Source organism: Gekko japonicus, unplaced genomic scaffold (assembly GCF_001447785.1).
Source record: "Gekko japonicus isolate JY-2015 unplaced genomic scaffold, Gekko_japonicus_V1.1 scaffold138, whole genome shotgun sequence".
Classification (NCBI taxonomy): Eukaryota; Metazoa; Chordata; class Lepidosauria; order Squamata; family Gekkonidae; genus Gekko; species Gekko japonicus.
Genome location: NW_015163096.1, coordinates 1,158,596 through 1,171,991, shown reverse-complemented (window position 1 = coordinate 1,171,991; position 13,396 = coordinate 1,158,596). Strand labels below are relative to the sequence as shown.

The 13,396-nt window shown below is 39.1% G+C and overlaps 1 protein-coding gene across 1 annotated transcript in view; it reads left to right on the top strand.

The window, feature by feature from the left end:
* PTPRM (protein tyrosine phosphatase, receptor type M) overlaps positions 1-13,396 on the top strand; it is a 509,160-nt gene that overhangs the window by 418,762 nt on the left and 77,002 nt on the right. The window contains exons 21-22 of the mRNA XM_015406598.1: positions 4,391-4,467; positions 7,958-7,994. Of these exons, the coding sequence (XP_015262084.1) occupies positions 4,391-4,467; positions 7,958-7,994 (114 nt within the window). The remainder of the gene's footprint in view (positions 1-4,390; positions 4,468-7,957; positions 7,995-13,396) is intronic.

The following is a 13,396-nucleotide window of genomic DNA, read 5'->3' as shown; positions in this document are numbered from 1 at the left end:
ATCGGCTGAATTTATCCAAAATGATAAAGCAGTAAAGAAAAGTAGTACTAAAAAGGGGGGAAAAGAGGAAGTGAATGTGGTTTCCTCTGGGAAGTAGGTAAATATAAAGAGAGAAAACTACTGTCATAATGCATTTTTAAGCTCATACTGTTTGCTTTGGTGAAAACAAAGTTACTGCAAAGACACTGTAATAAGACACGAAATAAAATAAAATTCTAATTATATTTAATATTTATATTGTGTGCATTTATTTTATATGCTAAAATGTATAAAAATTTACAAATATAATATTCAAAAATAATTACAATATGTATCAACATGGAAAGAAGAATCACACGAGGATCCTGGGTATAAATGCACTCATTTCACTAAACGTCTTCAGAGAACCAGTATCAATAATGATACAAATATATTTTTCTTTCCAAGGTAGGTGAATGCCTGAGAGGTAACAATCATTCCAAAGTAGTTCAATAGTTGTTTTCAAAATCTCATTCATGGGGCACCAGTTCAGAGTAACAGAATTGCTGTAAATTAACCAAAGACTTCTAATGCTGGTATACAAATATACAAATATTTGTATATTTTGGTACACTTTAGCTTATAAAACTAATTGCACACAATATATAAATTAAGTATAATTAGAATTTTATTTTATTTAGCATCTTATTACAGTGTCTTTGTTGTTACTTTGTGTTTCTGAAACACTGTAATCCTTCTTATGCTGCTTTGGTGAAAAGGTATTTACATATTTTAATTCCTGTTTGTATTACAGAGTCAGGACAGCTAAGGAAGTCAACCAGTTTTTTGCAGGATTGTTTACTAAATAACCAAAGCTATATAGAGTAGGAGATTGTACAAATATCAGCATTTTTCCAGCCAAATCCGCTTACAGAAGAGCACAAGGTAGAAAAAAAAAACAGTTTGCAATCTTGGAACTAATCTTGAGCTGTGCAAACCTCCTACATTCCAATGGGACCTGAGCTGAACATGTTTTGTGGATTGAGCTGTCAGCACAAACAGGATTTTCAGAGAAGATATTACCCATAATCTAAGAGCAACAAGAAAACTTTAAAAAGAACGAAAGAGATGGAATGCCATGATTTTATCTTAATACTTCTAGGTATCATATAAATAATATGCACGAATAATATGTAGAATGCATAATTCATCCTACAAATTGCTTTATGCTATTTATTTGAAAGGCCACCATCTAGAATGTGTCTTGAGAAAGGTTTATGAGAATATACACACAAACTATATACCAAAAGGGCTTTTGAAATTGTGATGGACAGTAAATGGTTAATGCTATAACCTGGTTTGAGAACCATGAGTGACAGGGGATTCAAATGGAATTTTTCAGTTGAGAGTGTCAGTTAGGAATGCCAGTTAAGAACTAACAGTTGACTGGGCTAAGGAAGGCTAAGGGAGTGAGAGGATCAAGAAAGATCCCCATTCAAGCCTGAGGGGGAAAGCTCCTAGGAAAGGGGGGTGATCTCTATCCAGTCTGAAAGAGACGATCAAGAAGGATCTTGAGTTAGGGAAGTGGGAAGCTTAGCTGATTCCTAACAAATCTGAGAGAAATAGCTCTTGAAAGAAGGGGATGATCCCTAGCCCGTTGATAAGGAAGGAAAGTGGAACTTGTTTGAATGTTCCTGCCTTCATCAACTTAAGTATCTGTAAGATAAAGATGCTTATATTTGTGTATTTAAGCAGAGACTGCCAAAAAATCTCTCTGCTCAAGTGTTAAAGAGCTGTCTGAATAACAGAAATAGTTACTTGGTTGTGACAAATTATCTGGCATATATTTGTATACAAAGTTATCTCATTCCTGTTTTCTATTCACATCACAAGACTGACACCTGATTCCAACCTGACTATTTCCCTTCACTGTTAAATAAAATCATTTGTTATTTCTGAACTACCATCAGCCTGTTGTGTGCCATTTTCAAAACAGAACATAAGAAGGATTTTAGTCTCCCCCTCAGTTCCCTAGGCTGGGTCAGTGTATATCTAAATACATTCAAGCGACTGTGTGGGACAGCCAGAGAGACAAACAAAGAAGAAAAAGGACAAAGGAACTGCTCAATGAAGAACAAGATAAAGGGCAATCCTGTGGGGGAGGGTGAAATCCTCATAGATACCCTCGGCAAAATAGGTGACAGTTGTGGTAGTGGTGGAAAGTGCCATAAAGTCGCAGCTGACCTATGGCGAGCGCATAGGGTTTTCAAGGCAAGAGACATTCAGAGGTGCTTTGCCATTGCCTGTCTCTGTGTAGTGACCCTGGTATTCCTTGGTGGTCTTCCATCCAAGTACTAACCAGGGCCAACCCTGTTAGCTTCTGACATCTGATGAGATCAGGCTAAGCTGGGCTATCCAGGCTAAGGACAGTACAGTTGGCAAAATTAGCTGCTTACTTGGTCCTGCAGACTTAAAAGCCGATACATAGGCATTTATTGAAGCATTTCATAGAGCATAATCTATTAGCAACCAGTATTAGATATTGAATCTGTATTTCAGATCTGATAGTATGCCTAAATGCTGCCATCTGACAGAATGACTACTCAGTCAAAAGGTAGTATACAATAAAAAGGGAAGGGAAATTTTAGAGTATTTACTAGAATCTATTCCATTACTCAACCTCTGGCTGCAACTAACTACAGAGTAAATTAAGTACAAGCAGTTAGACAAAGCACATTGACTTCAGTGGACTAAGAAGGCTATAACTCTGTTTAGAATTGCACTTTTAGAATACACTCATTTACATTTTTCCAGTGTTTCGTTTTATAAAAATCTTGGCTGTAGAATGCTCCTAATTTTCTATGAAGTGTGGTAGGCACTCCACAAGTAACATTTTGTGTTTTACTATTACTGATCTATTTACATTTGAAAATATAGTAAATTATGGACCAGTGGAGATCAGCAATTTTTATAATATAAACTACAATCTGCCCACCAGCAGCCAAGTCACATGGTTACTCCCAAGCAACTGATTTTATTACCTCTGTCAATATTGAATTTGCCCTTAACTGTATTAACAGAAAGCAATTTAAATGCTTTCACATTCTCTAGAAAAGTGATTTAAAAACTGTGGCCCATGGGCCAGCACTGCTCTGCACTGTGTTTTCAGGTCATCCAAAAGACCATGACGAAAATAATAGAGGAAAATGAAGACCTTTCCCAAAGCTAACAGTGGTGCATATCAAATTAAAACTCAGTTTCTTCTGCACTCCCAGAATGCTGTCCTGAATGTGTAGAGGGGAGCATGTTGCTAGATTCAGGAAAACATTGCTAAATTGACAAGAACTCAGTGTCAGATGTCTGTCAGTCTAAGACACTGACTGATTCTTACGTGGTTGGTTTTGTGTGGATGGCTGCTTGGGAAACTTCTGTACAGTTGATGCGGCGTATAAAGTCTCCTCTTACACAAGCGATACACATGGTGAATGACACACACATATAGCTCATTGTCTATGACCTTTGTCACAAAAACAGTATTAAGAAGAAGGAAACATATTATGGGCTGCCGCATGGAACAGCACCTGAAAAGCATCCTTTCACAGATACACTTTTAACATATGAACTGGCCTCAGTATGAATGTTTTGATACCTTGGTAATGGATCAGAGGGAGTTGCCTCCCAAGTGGCTTCACACATGGCATCTACAACACAAATGTTTGGTTCACAAAGTACAAGTCAACCACGACAGTGATCTGTGTGGAGAACCAGTGGTATAGTGGTTAGAAGAGTGTCAGACTAGGATCTGGGCAACCCCAGTTTGAATCCCCACTGTGCCGCTGAAGCTTGCTGGGCCAGTCATGCTCTCTCAGCCTAACTTCACATGGTAGTTGTGAGGACAAAATGGAGGAGTGAAAAAGGATGGAAGCCTCCTTGGTTATCCCACCGGGGTGGGTGGGAAGAAGAGTATAAATGAAGTAAATAAACCAATATGAATCAATGATCTAGAAAGAAAAGACTCTGCCACACGTGTATCAAAAGCATATCAGTTCAAAACCATTATTAATCTGGTGGTTCCATTCTAAGCTCTAATGTATTCTTTTGGCTGGAATGGGAAAGACAGCATACGTTCTTGGATGCAAGCTTTTTGCAGATTTTATTTTGCTTCTATGAAAGAGTGCTAACTACAAATGCATAGGACATCTTATTCCTCAACAAACAGGCGAATGTACCTGCAGCTTTTGCTCCCCCACCCCCCGTTTATAAACCAGTATTTGAAAGTAATTATAATATTGTAATGCTACAGTGTATCTTGTGGAGGGAGGATGGCATGTAGTTTTCCCTTACATGCATGGCAGTTTCATGCAAACTCTCATGTTTAGTGTAGAGAAAGGAATTCAAATTATGTGATGCATTTTTATGTGTTCTATTTCAGATGATCATTCGCGAGTTAGGCTGCAGCTCATCGAAGGGGATGCAAACTCTGACTACATCAATGGAAATTATGTTGACGTATGTATATTCATCTAGATAACATATCTAACAATATTATTCAAATAAAATCATTATTTGTTTATTGATTATTTAAAATAGATGTTGTGTGCCATGAGAATGCCAGCTGCTAAATTATATGAAGAAAAACAGTCAAGGGATCCCATATGTATGCTAAAATTGACATTAGAACTACTGAAGGTTTGTTAATAAGAAAATTATATCAGCCATTTCTTAAAATTGCCAGATTGGAATGTAGTCTTGCCAGTAATTTTATCTGGCGACTTTTCCTCCTGGAGCTTATGTAAACGAAAGAAATGTTATTTCCAGTTTCTGTCAACAGCTTGGCATAATTCCACATTTAAAAGAGAGTAGTTTGCATATTAATGTGACAAAACTCTGTACTTCCTGATACAGTGACTTGCAATCTCTTGTCATCTCTGTGCGTTTAAGGCAGCCTTCAAAGTATAGTCTGTATCTATTAACCAGTACTTTTAATGCAAGCAAGACATTTAATTAAATATGTACACTGTTTAATTATTGAAGGCTGCTTCTTTGTTCAGCCTGCTTCATGTTAACTTAATGTTTTACATTAGAATAAATTCTTCAAGAGACAGCATTTTGGGGGACATTGAAAGAATGAAATCAAAACTAGAATTGAAAATTAAGAAAAACTCAATGTCATTTTAGGTCCAAGTCTGGCAATAAACTTCAAAAATGTTCATGTTCATACACAGCATTCATGTTAGTAACTAGAAGCAGCTTATTCATCTTAACAATGTTATTAACATTGTTTTCATCTTCATTAATGACATGTGATGACACTGTCATTATCTAATGTACATGGAATTCTGTTGGGTATGATAAAAGAGAATTAGATCTTTTCTTAGTCATTTAATTTTTTTAAAAACACCCAAATTGCAACAAGCAAATTATCTCTTTTCTTATTTGCCAGTCCTAATGTTAAGGTTTATATCCCTCAGTTTGCTTTTAACTAAAAACAAGTAAATGATTATTAGCATTTGGGTATAAATCTAAGCTGAGACTCTTATTGCTAGCACGTCAGTACTTTGAATGCGGCATACCAAAAGCAAATTATAATATTACAACAGAGCTGCAGTACCAGAGTTGAAATTATATGTAAGAATACTGCCTCTACTGTGGTCCTCCTGCAACAAACTAATTGATCATGGGCACATTTAGACTTATCTCTAGAAGGCAGTTGTCACAAGGTTATAAAATGTGACTACTAATAATAGAAGGATTTTCAGACACATGGAGAAGTCAGTTGACCTTCGAATAAAATATATAAATGGTGCATTAATGGATATGAAAGTCAGTTATCTATGTATCTATTTCTGAACATAGCCTCTGAGGCGCAATTGGGCCAGGTACAGATAAGGGTGATTTCCCTGCCTCCCTAAACCGGTGGGAACCTCAAGGTTTGCAGAAAAATTTCCAAAACAAAGCAAAAAATAAATAAATGAGGGATTAAAAAAAAAACCTCACAGAAAAATGATGTCTATGCAAGCACAGAAATAGCTCCTAAAAATAATCTATTGTGATTATGACTTTAAATTCTTCCTTGATTTGGTTAATGGCATAGATTCACCATTGAAGAATACATCAAGTTTTCCTAATAACAGCAAAGTCAAAATAATACATATATATTCATATATTTGAGTCCTGTGAAAAACTGCTTCCTGATTGTTTTACTGTACCATAATACCAGTAATATGGAATGCATTTACCTTAGTGTTACTTTCCACACCAGCATTGTCCAGTTACCAGAATCTGGACTAGATCTTCCAAACATGACAGACCATACTGAAGCTGCTTTTCAGTAGCCACCATATCACCTTAATCACATATGCATTGAGGTTTGATTGCTGTATCTTTAAAATCCCATGATCCAGAGAGGTATTTGATGTTAGATTTGTTTGTTTAATAGTCTTTCTTTCTTGTAGTCAAATAGACATATGACAAACAATCTGTATCTTTAAAATCCCATGATCCAGAGATGTATTTGATGTTATATTTGTTTGTTTAATAGCCTTTCTTTCTCGTAGTCAAATAGACATATGACAATCAACATGACAAAGATCACAAAAATTAGAAACACTGCAAAGAAGTATCAGACATGATATGTCATAAACAGTATAAAACTGAAATTAGAAAAAGTGTGGTTAGAGCAAGATAGAATAGAATAGAATAGAATAGAATAGAATAGAATAGAATAGAATAGAATAGAATAGAATAGAATAGGACTGCCATCCTGTTCCCTTTATAAAAGCACCCTCCATTCTGTTATACTACAGTCTCATTCCCTTTATAGAAATGCCCTCTAGAACAATTTTTATATAGTTTGCAAAATGACAGAATTGTGGGGGCCTTCCTGACTGCCTCAGCAGGCCATTCCATAAAGTGGGAGCCATGACAGACAAAGCATGTGTACAAGGAGCTGTCAATCTTACCCATTTGCAGAGTGGTACCTGCAGAAGGCTTTGCTCAAATGACTAAACCTGTCGTGGCAGAGCATAACAAAAGAGGCAGTCCTGCAGACATGGGGTCCAAGGCCATGAAGGATTTTGTTGGTGATAACCAGTACTTTGAATTGAACCTGGTAACTGACAGGTAGCCAGTGGACTGACTTTAGTGTAATATGCCTACTCTGCCAAGCTCCTGACAGTAACCAAGCTGCAGCCATCTGTACTAGCTGGAGTTTCCAAGCTGACTTCAGTGGCAGATCTACATAGACTGCATTACAATAGTCGACTCTCGTGGTCACTGTGGAATGGATCCATGTGGCCAGATTGGCTGAATCAAGGTAGGGAGCCATCTTCAAGGATAAATGAAGGTGGAAGAAAGCATTTTGTGCAGTTGCATTAACTTGCTTCCCCAGCAATAATGCTTGGTCCAGTGTAACTCCTAGGCTTTTAACTGAATCAGCAAGGGTCAGCTGAAACCTATCAAATGTGGTAAGCACAATATCCTTTAAAATTTCAGACTCCCCCCCAAAAAAAGATTATCTCCATCTTGAAAAGAAGAAGCAGACCCTTGTAGAATATAACTTCTGTATTTTTTCCTCAGCTATGTAGTATAGAAACAGTCAGCTCCTCTGACCTATCTGGAATGGAATCTGGTTTAGCTGAGTGTCTAAGAGAATGAGCCACGTTCCTAATTCAAATTTCATTTCTGCCACAAATTTTAATCTTACTACTCCCAATCAGTCACAGCCTTCCATCTACAACACTGGGTAATATACTAGCCCACCATATAGATATTTGTGAGGATTACAGCAAGAGGTGTGTGAAGTACTTGGAACCTGAAGGTGCTGTATAAATGCTAAGCATAACTGCTGTCATGTTGAAATAACCAGACTTTTACCCTTAATATTTTTAAATATTGTAACATTCAGTAGTAAGTGCATTTATATTTATGGCATTAATTTCCTACCTGTGATAGATTGTCCCAATCTGATGCAAAATGCTTTTTTGAAAATTTATTTCAGGGTTATCACAGACCAAACCACTATATTGCTACACAAGGTAAGTTACTCTCACATCAGAATTTCCAGATGTGTATGTATATTCATCTTTAAAATGCCAGATGTACTGGTGAACGTTTACATTTTCATTTAGCTGTAGTAAATAGACAGCTCTTCAGCCCAGATACCTGATGTTCTCCTTCTGATCTCACACAGAAGTTAAGAGACTTAATATTGTTCTTGACTAACAGTTCTGTTGTACAAGACATGGGGTGTTTAGGGTAAACCTTACTTAATGACGTGGCTGACACTTCTCCACATCTAACATTTTCAAATACATTAGATACAAACTAGATGTGGTAGTGGCTGGCATGTTTCCTTTCACATGTCCATCTCATGTCCATCTCATTCACGTATAAAGAAGGATGGAGGTTGAGAGAGCTTATGAATCTTCCCCTTCATATGTCTTATGTACTTCTTCACCCTAAGAGTGATCAACACATGGAATTCACTGCCACAGGAGGTGGCTACAAGCATGGATGGCTTCAAGAGGTAATTAGATAAACATAAGGAGCAGAGATCCACAAGGTGTAGATAGGAACTCTGGGGCAAGTGATGTTCTGTATTCTTGGTGCTGGGGGGGGGCAACAGTGGGAGGGCTTCTAGTGTCCTGGCCCCACTGCTGGACCTCCTGATGGCACCTGGTATTTTTGGCCACTGTGTGACAGAGTCTTGGACTGGATGGGCCATTGGCCTGATCCAACATTGGCTTCTCTTATGTTCTTATCTGCCCTCAGTCCAGTTTCTTCAGCCTTTTTTCTCGGTTCCCAGCTTACTTGTATTATTGTAGCTACCAACTGTGGGAAGATAAGGGAAGAAAGAGAGATGGGAAAGGGGGAGGATTCAGTGCCCCTCTCCCATGCAATCTTTGTACTGTTAGGCTACATTCAGACATTGTAGGTAACTGTGGTAAAGGTAACAGATACATAAACCCAGCTTGGTGCTGGGCTTGAATATGTGCCTTGCATATGTCCCCCCTTTCTTAGGCATTAACTACACACTAACTATAGCTATTTGTTATGATGATTGCAGGTATGCAGTTTAATCAAAGTTAGTCCCACACACACGAACCCACACCAAGTGTGACCCTAAACCAGTGTTTAATCAAAGTTTAGAATCCCAGTTTGGGGGGGGGGAATAATAACAATTAACCCACATACTTAGATTCATATGCCACAGTTTTAGTGTTTGACTGCAATTCTCAGCACAGGAAAGGAAAGAAAAGGGTGTGCTCCAGGCTGACAGCAAGTGGTGGTACCTTCACTGATTTATATGGAACCACCAATAAAACCCTCCACTTTTTATACAAATATCATATGGGAATGGTGGCCCTCAAAAGAACAGAATGTCTTCTCCTGTACTATACGGTAAGGAAATAACCATCATCTTGTGAGCTATGGAGGCTTTTAAAAGCACAGTTTGATATATTGTAGCCACCGTACATTATAACATAAAGGTTTCCCTTGCTCGAAAGCCAGTCAAATCCGACTAACCTCGATCATGTCACCCCTCAGTCGTCTTTTCTCCAAGCTAAAGAGCCCTAAGCGCTTTAACCTTTCCTCATAGGGAAAGTGTTCCAACCCTTTTATCATTCGAGTTGCCCTTTTCTGCACTTTTTCCAAAGCTATAATATCCTTTTTAAGGTGTGGTGACCAGAATTGCACACAGTATTCCAAATGAGGTCTCACCATTGATTTATATAGGGGCATTATTATATTGGCTGATCTGTTTTCAATACCCTTCCTAATAATCCCCAGCATAACATTGGCTTTTTTTATTGCAGTCACACACTGTCTCGACATTTTCAGTGAGTTATCTACTACAACTCCAAGATCTCTCTCTTGCTCAGTCTCTGCCAGTTCAGACCCCATCAATGTGTATTTATATTTAGGATTTTTGGCTCCAATGTGCATCACCTTGCACTTGGCCACATTGAACCCCATTTGCCATGTTGACGCCCACTTGCCCATCCTTGACAGATCCCTTTGGAGTGCCTCACAATCTTCACTGGTTTTCACTACCCCGAACAACTTCGTATCATCCGCAAATTTAGCCACTTCACTGCTTACTCCCAACTCCAAATCATTAATGAACAAGTTAAAAAGTAGTGGACCAAGTACTAATCCCTGCGGTACCCCACTACTTACCGCCCTCCACTGAGAAAATTGCCCATTTATACTCACTCTCTGTTTCCTATTAATTAGCCAGTTTTTGATCCATAAAAGGACTTGTCCTTTTTATTTTTAAAAAGGACTTGTCCTTTTATCCCATAATTTCTGAGCTTGCTTAGGAGCCTTTGATGAGGAACTTTATCAAAAGCTTTCTGGAAGTCAAACATACTTACCTAAATCACATTGTAACATACTTACCTAAATTAATATTCCAACACTGAAGATTTATTTATTTATTTTATTGCATTTATACCCCGCCCTCCCCGCAAACGGGCTCAGGGCGGCTATGAAGTCAACTTTTCTTGAGGTTTACATTTTGTGTGTAGAGATCTTTTCTACCTGGAGAAGGCTACAGAGAGCTGAAATTGCATCAGTTCTCCACCACTGTACTTTGGACTAGATTTTAAATTTTCTGTAAATTAATAATTACTTTTCCCAAATAGTTTTACAGGGAGCAGAATTTCATCACAATGGTTGTTTCTCTTATCTGTATCTTTTATGGTTCTTTGATAAATTACAGGCAAATCCTTATGATTAAAAATTCCTTCAAAGCTTTCTTCTTCTTTTTTTGTAATCATTTTTATTAATTTTAAATTAAAGCACAATACAACGTAATACAGTGCATCCGTCTACAAGAATGTCATCTAAATGGAAGTGTCATCTAAATGGAAGCATGTGCATATGGTGGTTGTTACTCAGTCTTCCCCCATCGTTGCTGAGTGAACAAACTCAACAGTCTGACTTTATGTAGAGATGTTTCCATCTCCTCCTACCAGAGAAAAAGAATTTTACTATGTTAGTATTGCCACTTTAAAACTCCACTTTATGTCAATTTATTATCATTCATGGCTGCCAGGAGCCCCCTGGGGGTGGGGCACACCCCACCCCTAGCTCTGGTTTCCTGCTACTGCTCAGAGCAGCAGCAGGACACACATTTTTAAAAAACAGCTGTTGGGCCTACAGCATAATGTCACTTCTGAGGAGAACTCAGAAGTGGAGTCAGTGCTCTTTAGGAATCACCATAGAGCTTCTGGCAATTCCTCCACCTCCTGTTCTCCTGCTGGTTCCTGTGCCTTGCCTAGTAACCCTATTATCATTGCAAATATTTCACTACAGAGTATTTAAAGTAGCAGTCAATATTAGTGGCGTACCAAGGGCAGGGTGGGGGATGCAGTCCACCCTGGGCACAGCTTGAGAAAGGCCTTTAAAGAGGGCCCTTGAAGCTAGCATCGTGCTGCATCCAGCCAAATGTCTTCCTTTTATTTTTAAAAAGCAGTTCTGGCTGCAGCCACTGGGGCACAGGGAAGTCTGAGCATAGCAGAAAATACTCTAGGATCAGTTAAACTTCCCCTGCAAACTTGCTTAGTAACAACCAAGCCAGCACACTGATAGCTGCTACAGTAATTGCCAGCCTGCAGCTCATCTTCTCCAACAGTCTAGCCTTTCTCTTTTCCTTTCCTTGCACCCAGGTCAGCCAGATCTTGCAAAGCAGTACTTGTGGTATTGCAGCAAGATAAAACAACCTTTCCCTCTCTTAATTTCTCTCCCCTTTTTCTGTGCTTTCTCATTCATTTCTGTCTCCCTTCACTTATTTTTTCCATGCCCCTTCCCTTTCACTTCTTGGTCTCAAGACCTTCTCAACCCTATCCTGCTTGGTGACAGAATGTATTTAAGAGTAGTATAGTAGCAAACCTTTGTTAATATTATGAACAGAAGTCATTGAGTTTGATGGGCATTGTATATTACAGTGGTTCTACTGGGCTTCCAACCCCCCCACCCCTTCCTTGAATTGTGATTCCATGCTTGATATCAGCTGGCATTGCCACAATAGCACTTGATTTGCTGGGCACTGTACATTGAACTTGTTCTGCTAGGCTTCCAACCCCCCCACCACCACCACCTTGCTTAGACTGTGATTCTGTGCTTAATACCAACTGGCATTGCCACAGTGGCACTGGGTTTGCTGGGTATTGTACATTGCACTGGTTCTGCTGAGCTTCAAGCCCTCCCCCCTACAGTGATTCTGTGCTTGACATCAGTCCTATTGAGCTGGCATTGCCACAATGGCAGTGGGTTCTGCTGAGCACCCCATGATTGGACTGGTCCTTTTGGGTACTCTGTATATTGCACTGGTTCTGCTGGGCTTGCAAAATGCACCCCCAATCTTCAGTTTCTACTGCAGAGATTCTCTGATTTGACTTCAGTCCTTTGGAAACAATGGGGGATGGGGGCACCTTCTTTGGGGGGGTGTAGTGTGTTTCTTAACATCCAGTCTGGTGATCTTGCAGTCACTATTGTATGATACTTTGATTAGTGTTAGTTAATAAAAGTTAGTACAAAGGCAGACTCCTAGCTCTCAAAAATGGATTGTAGATGTTTGGGAGAATCAGCTCTTGGGTTTCGAAATGGAGGACAGAAGCCCTCCCAAGTGCCTGCTCAGAACACGAGTGGTGTGATGGATTTATTTATTTATTGCTATCAAGTCACAGCTGACTTATGGCAGCCCTGTAGGGTTTTCAAGAGATGTTTGGAGGAGGTTTGCCATTGCCTGTCTCCATGTTGGCCCTGCTTAACTTCTGAGATATGACAAGATCAGGCTATCCTGGGGCTATCCATGTCAGGGCTAGGCTGAGACTAATGTGACTGGTCCAAGGTCACCCAGCAAGCTTCCATGGCACGAGTGAGCATTCGAATCTGGATTTCCCAGATCCTAGTCTGAAACGTTAACCACTATACCACGCTGGCTCTCATGATGGAACAGTGTGTTGGAATTTGAATTTTACTGGCATGATTATATATACAAAGTTAAATAAAAAAATTTTTCACTGCCTGTGTTTCTTTTATGACCATTATTATTATTTGTTTTATTTCATCATTATTACTGAAAATAATCTTGTCATACGGAGGAAGACAGCCACAGCCTAGCCTGATCTCATCAGATATCAGAAGCTAAGCAGGCCTTATGGAGAGGCAGGCAGTGGCAAAACACCTCTGAACGCCTCTTGCCTAGAAAACCCTGCAGGGTCGCCATAAATCAGCTGTGACTTGATGGCAAAAAAGAAAAATAGAGAATGGGTGTGTTAAAAAATTATCTGCCTTGGGAGCCAAATAGACTATGCACACCACTGGTCAACATTTAAGATGTCCTCCAGCATCAAAGGATGCATAGTTAAATAAATGCTTATCTGTGGCCACTGCCCCCCCGGGGGGGGGGGAGCACGGGCAAAATGCG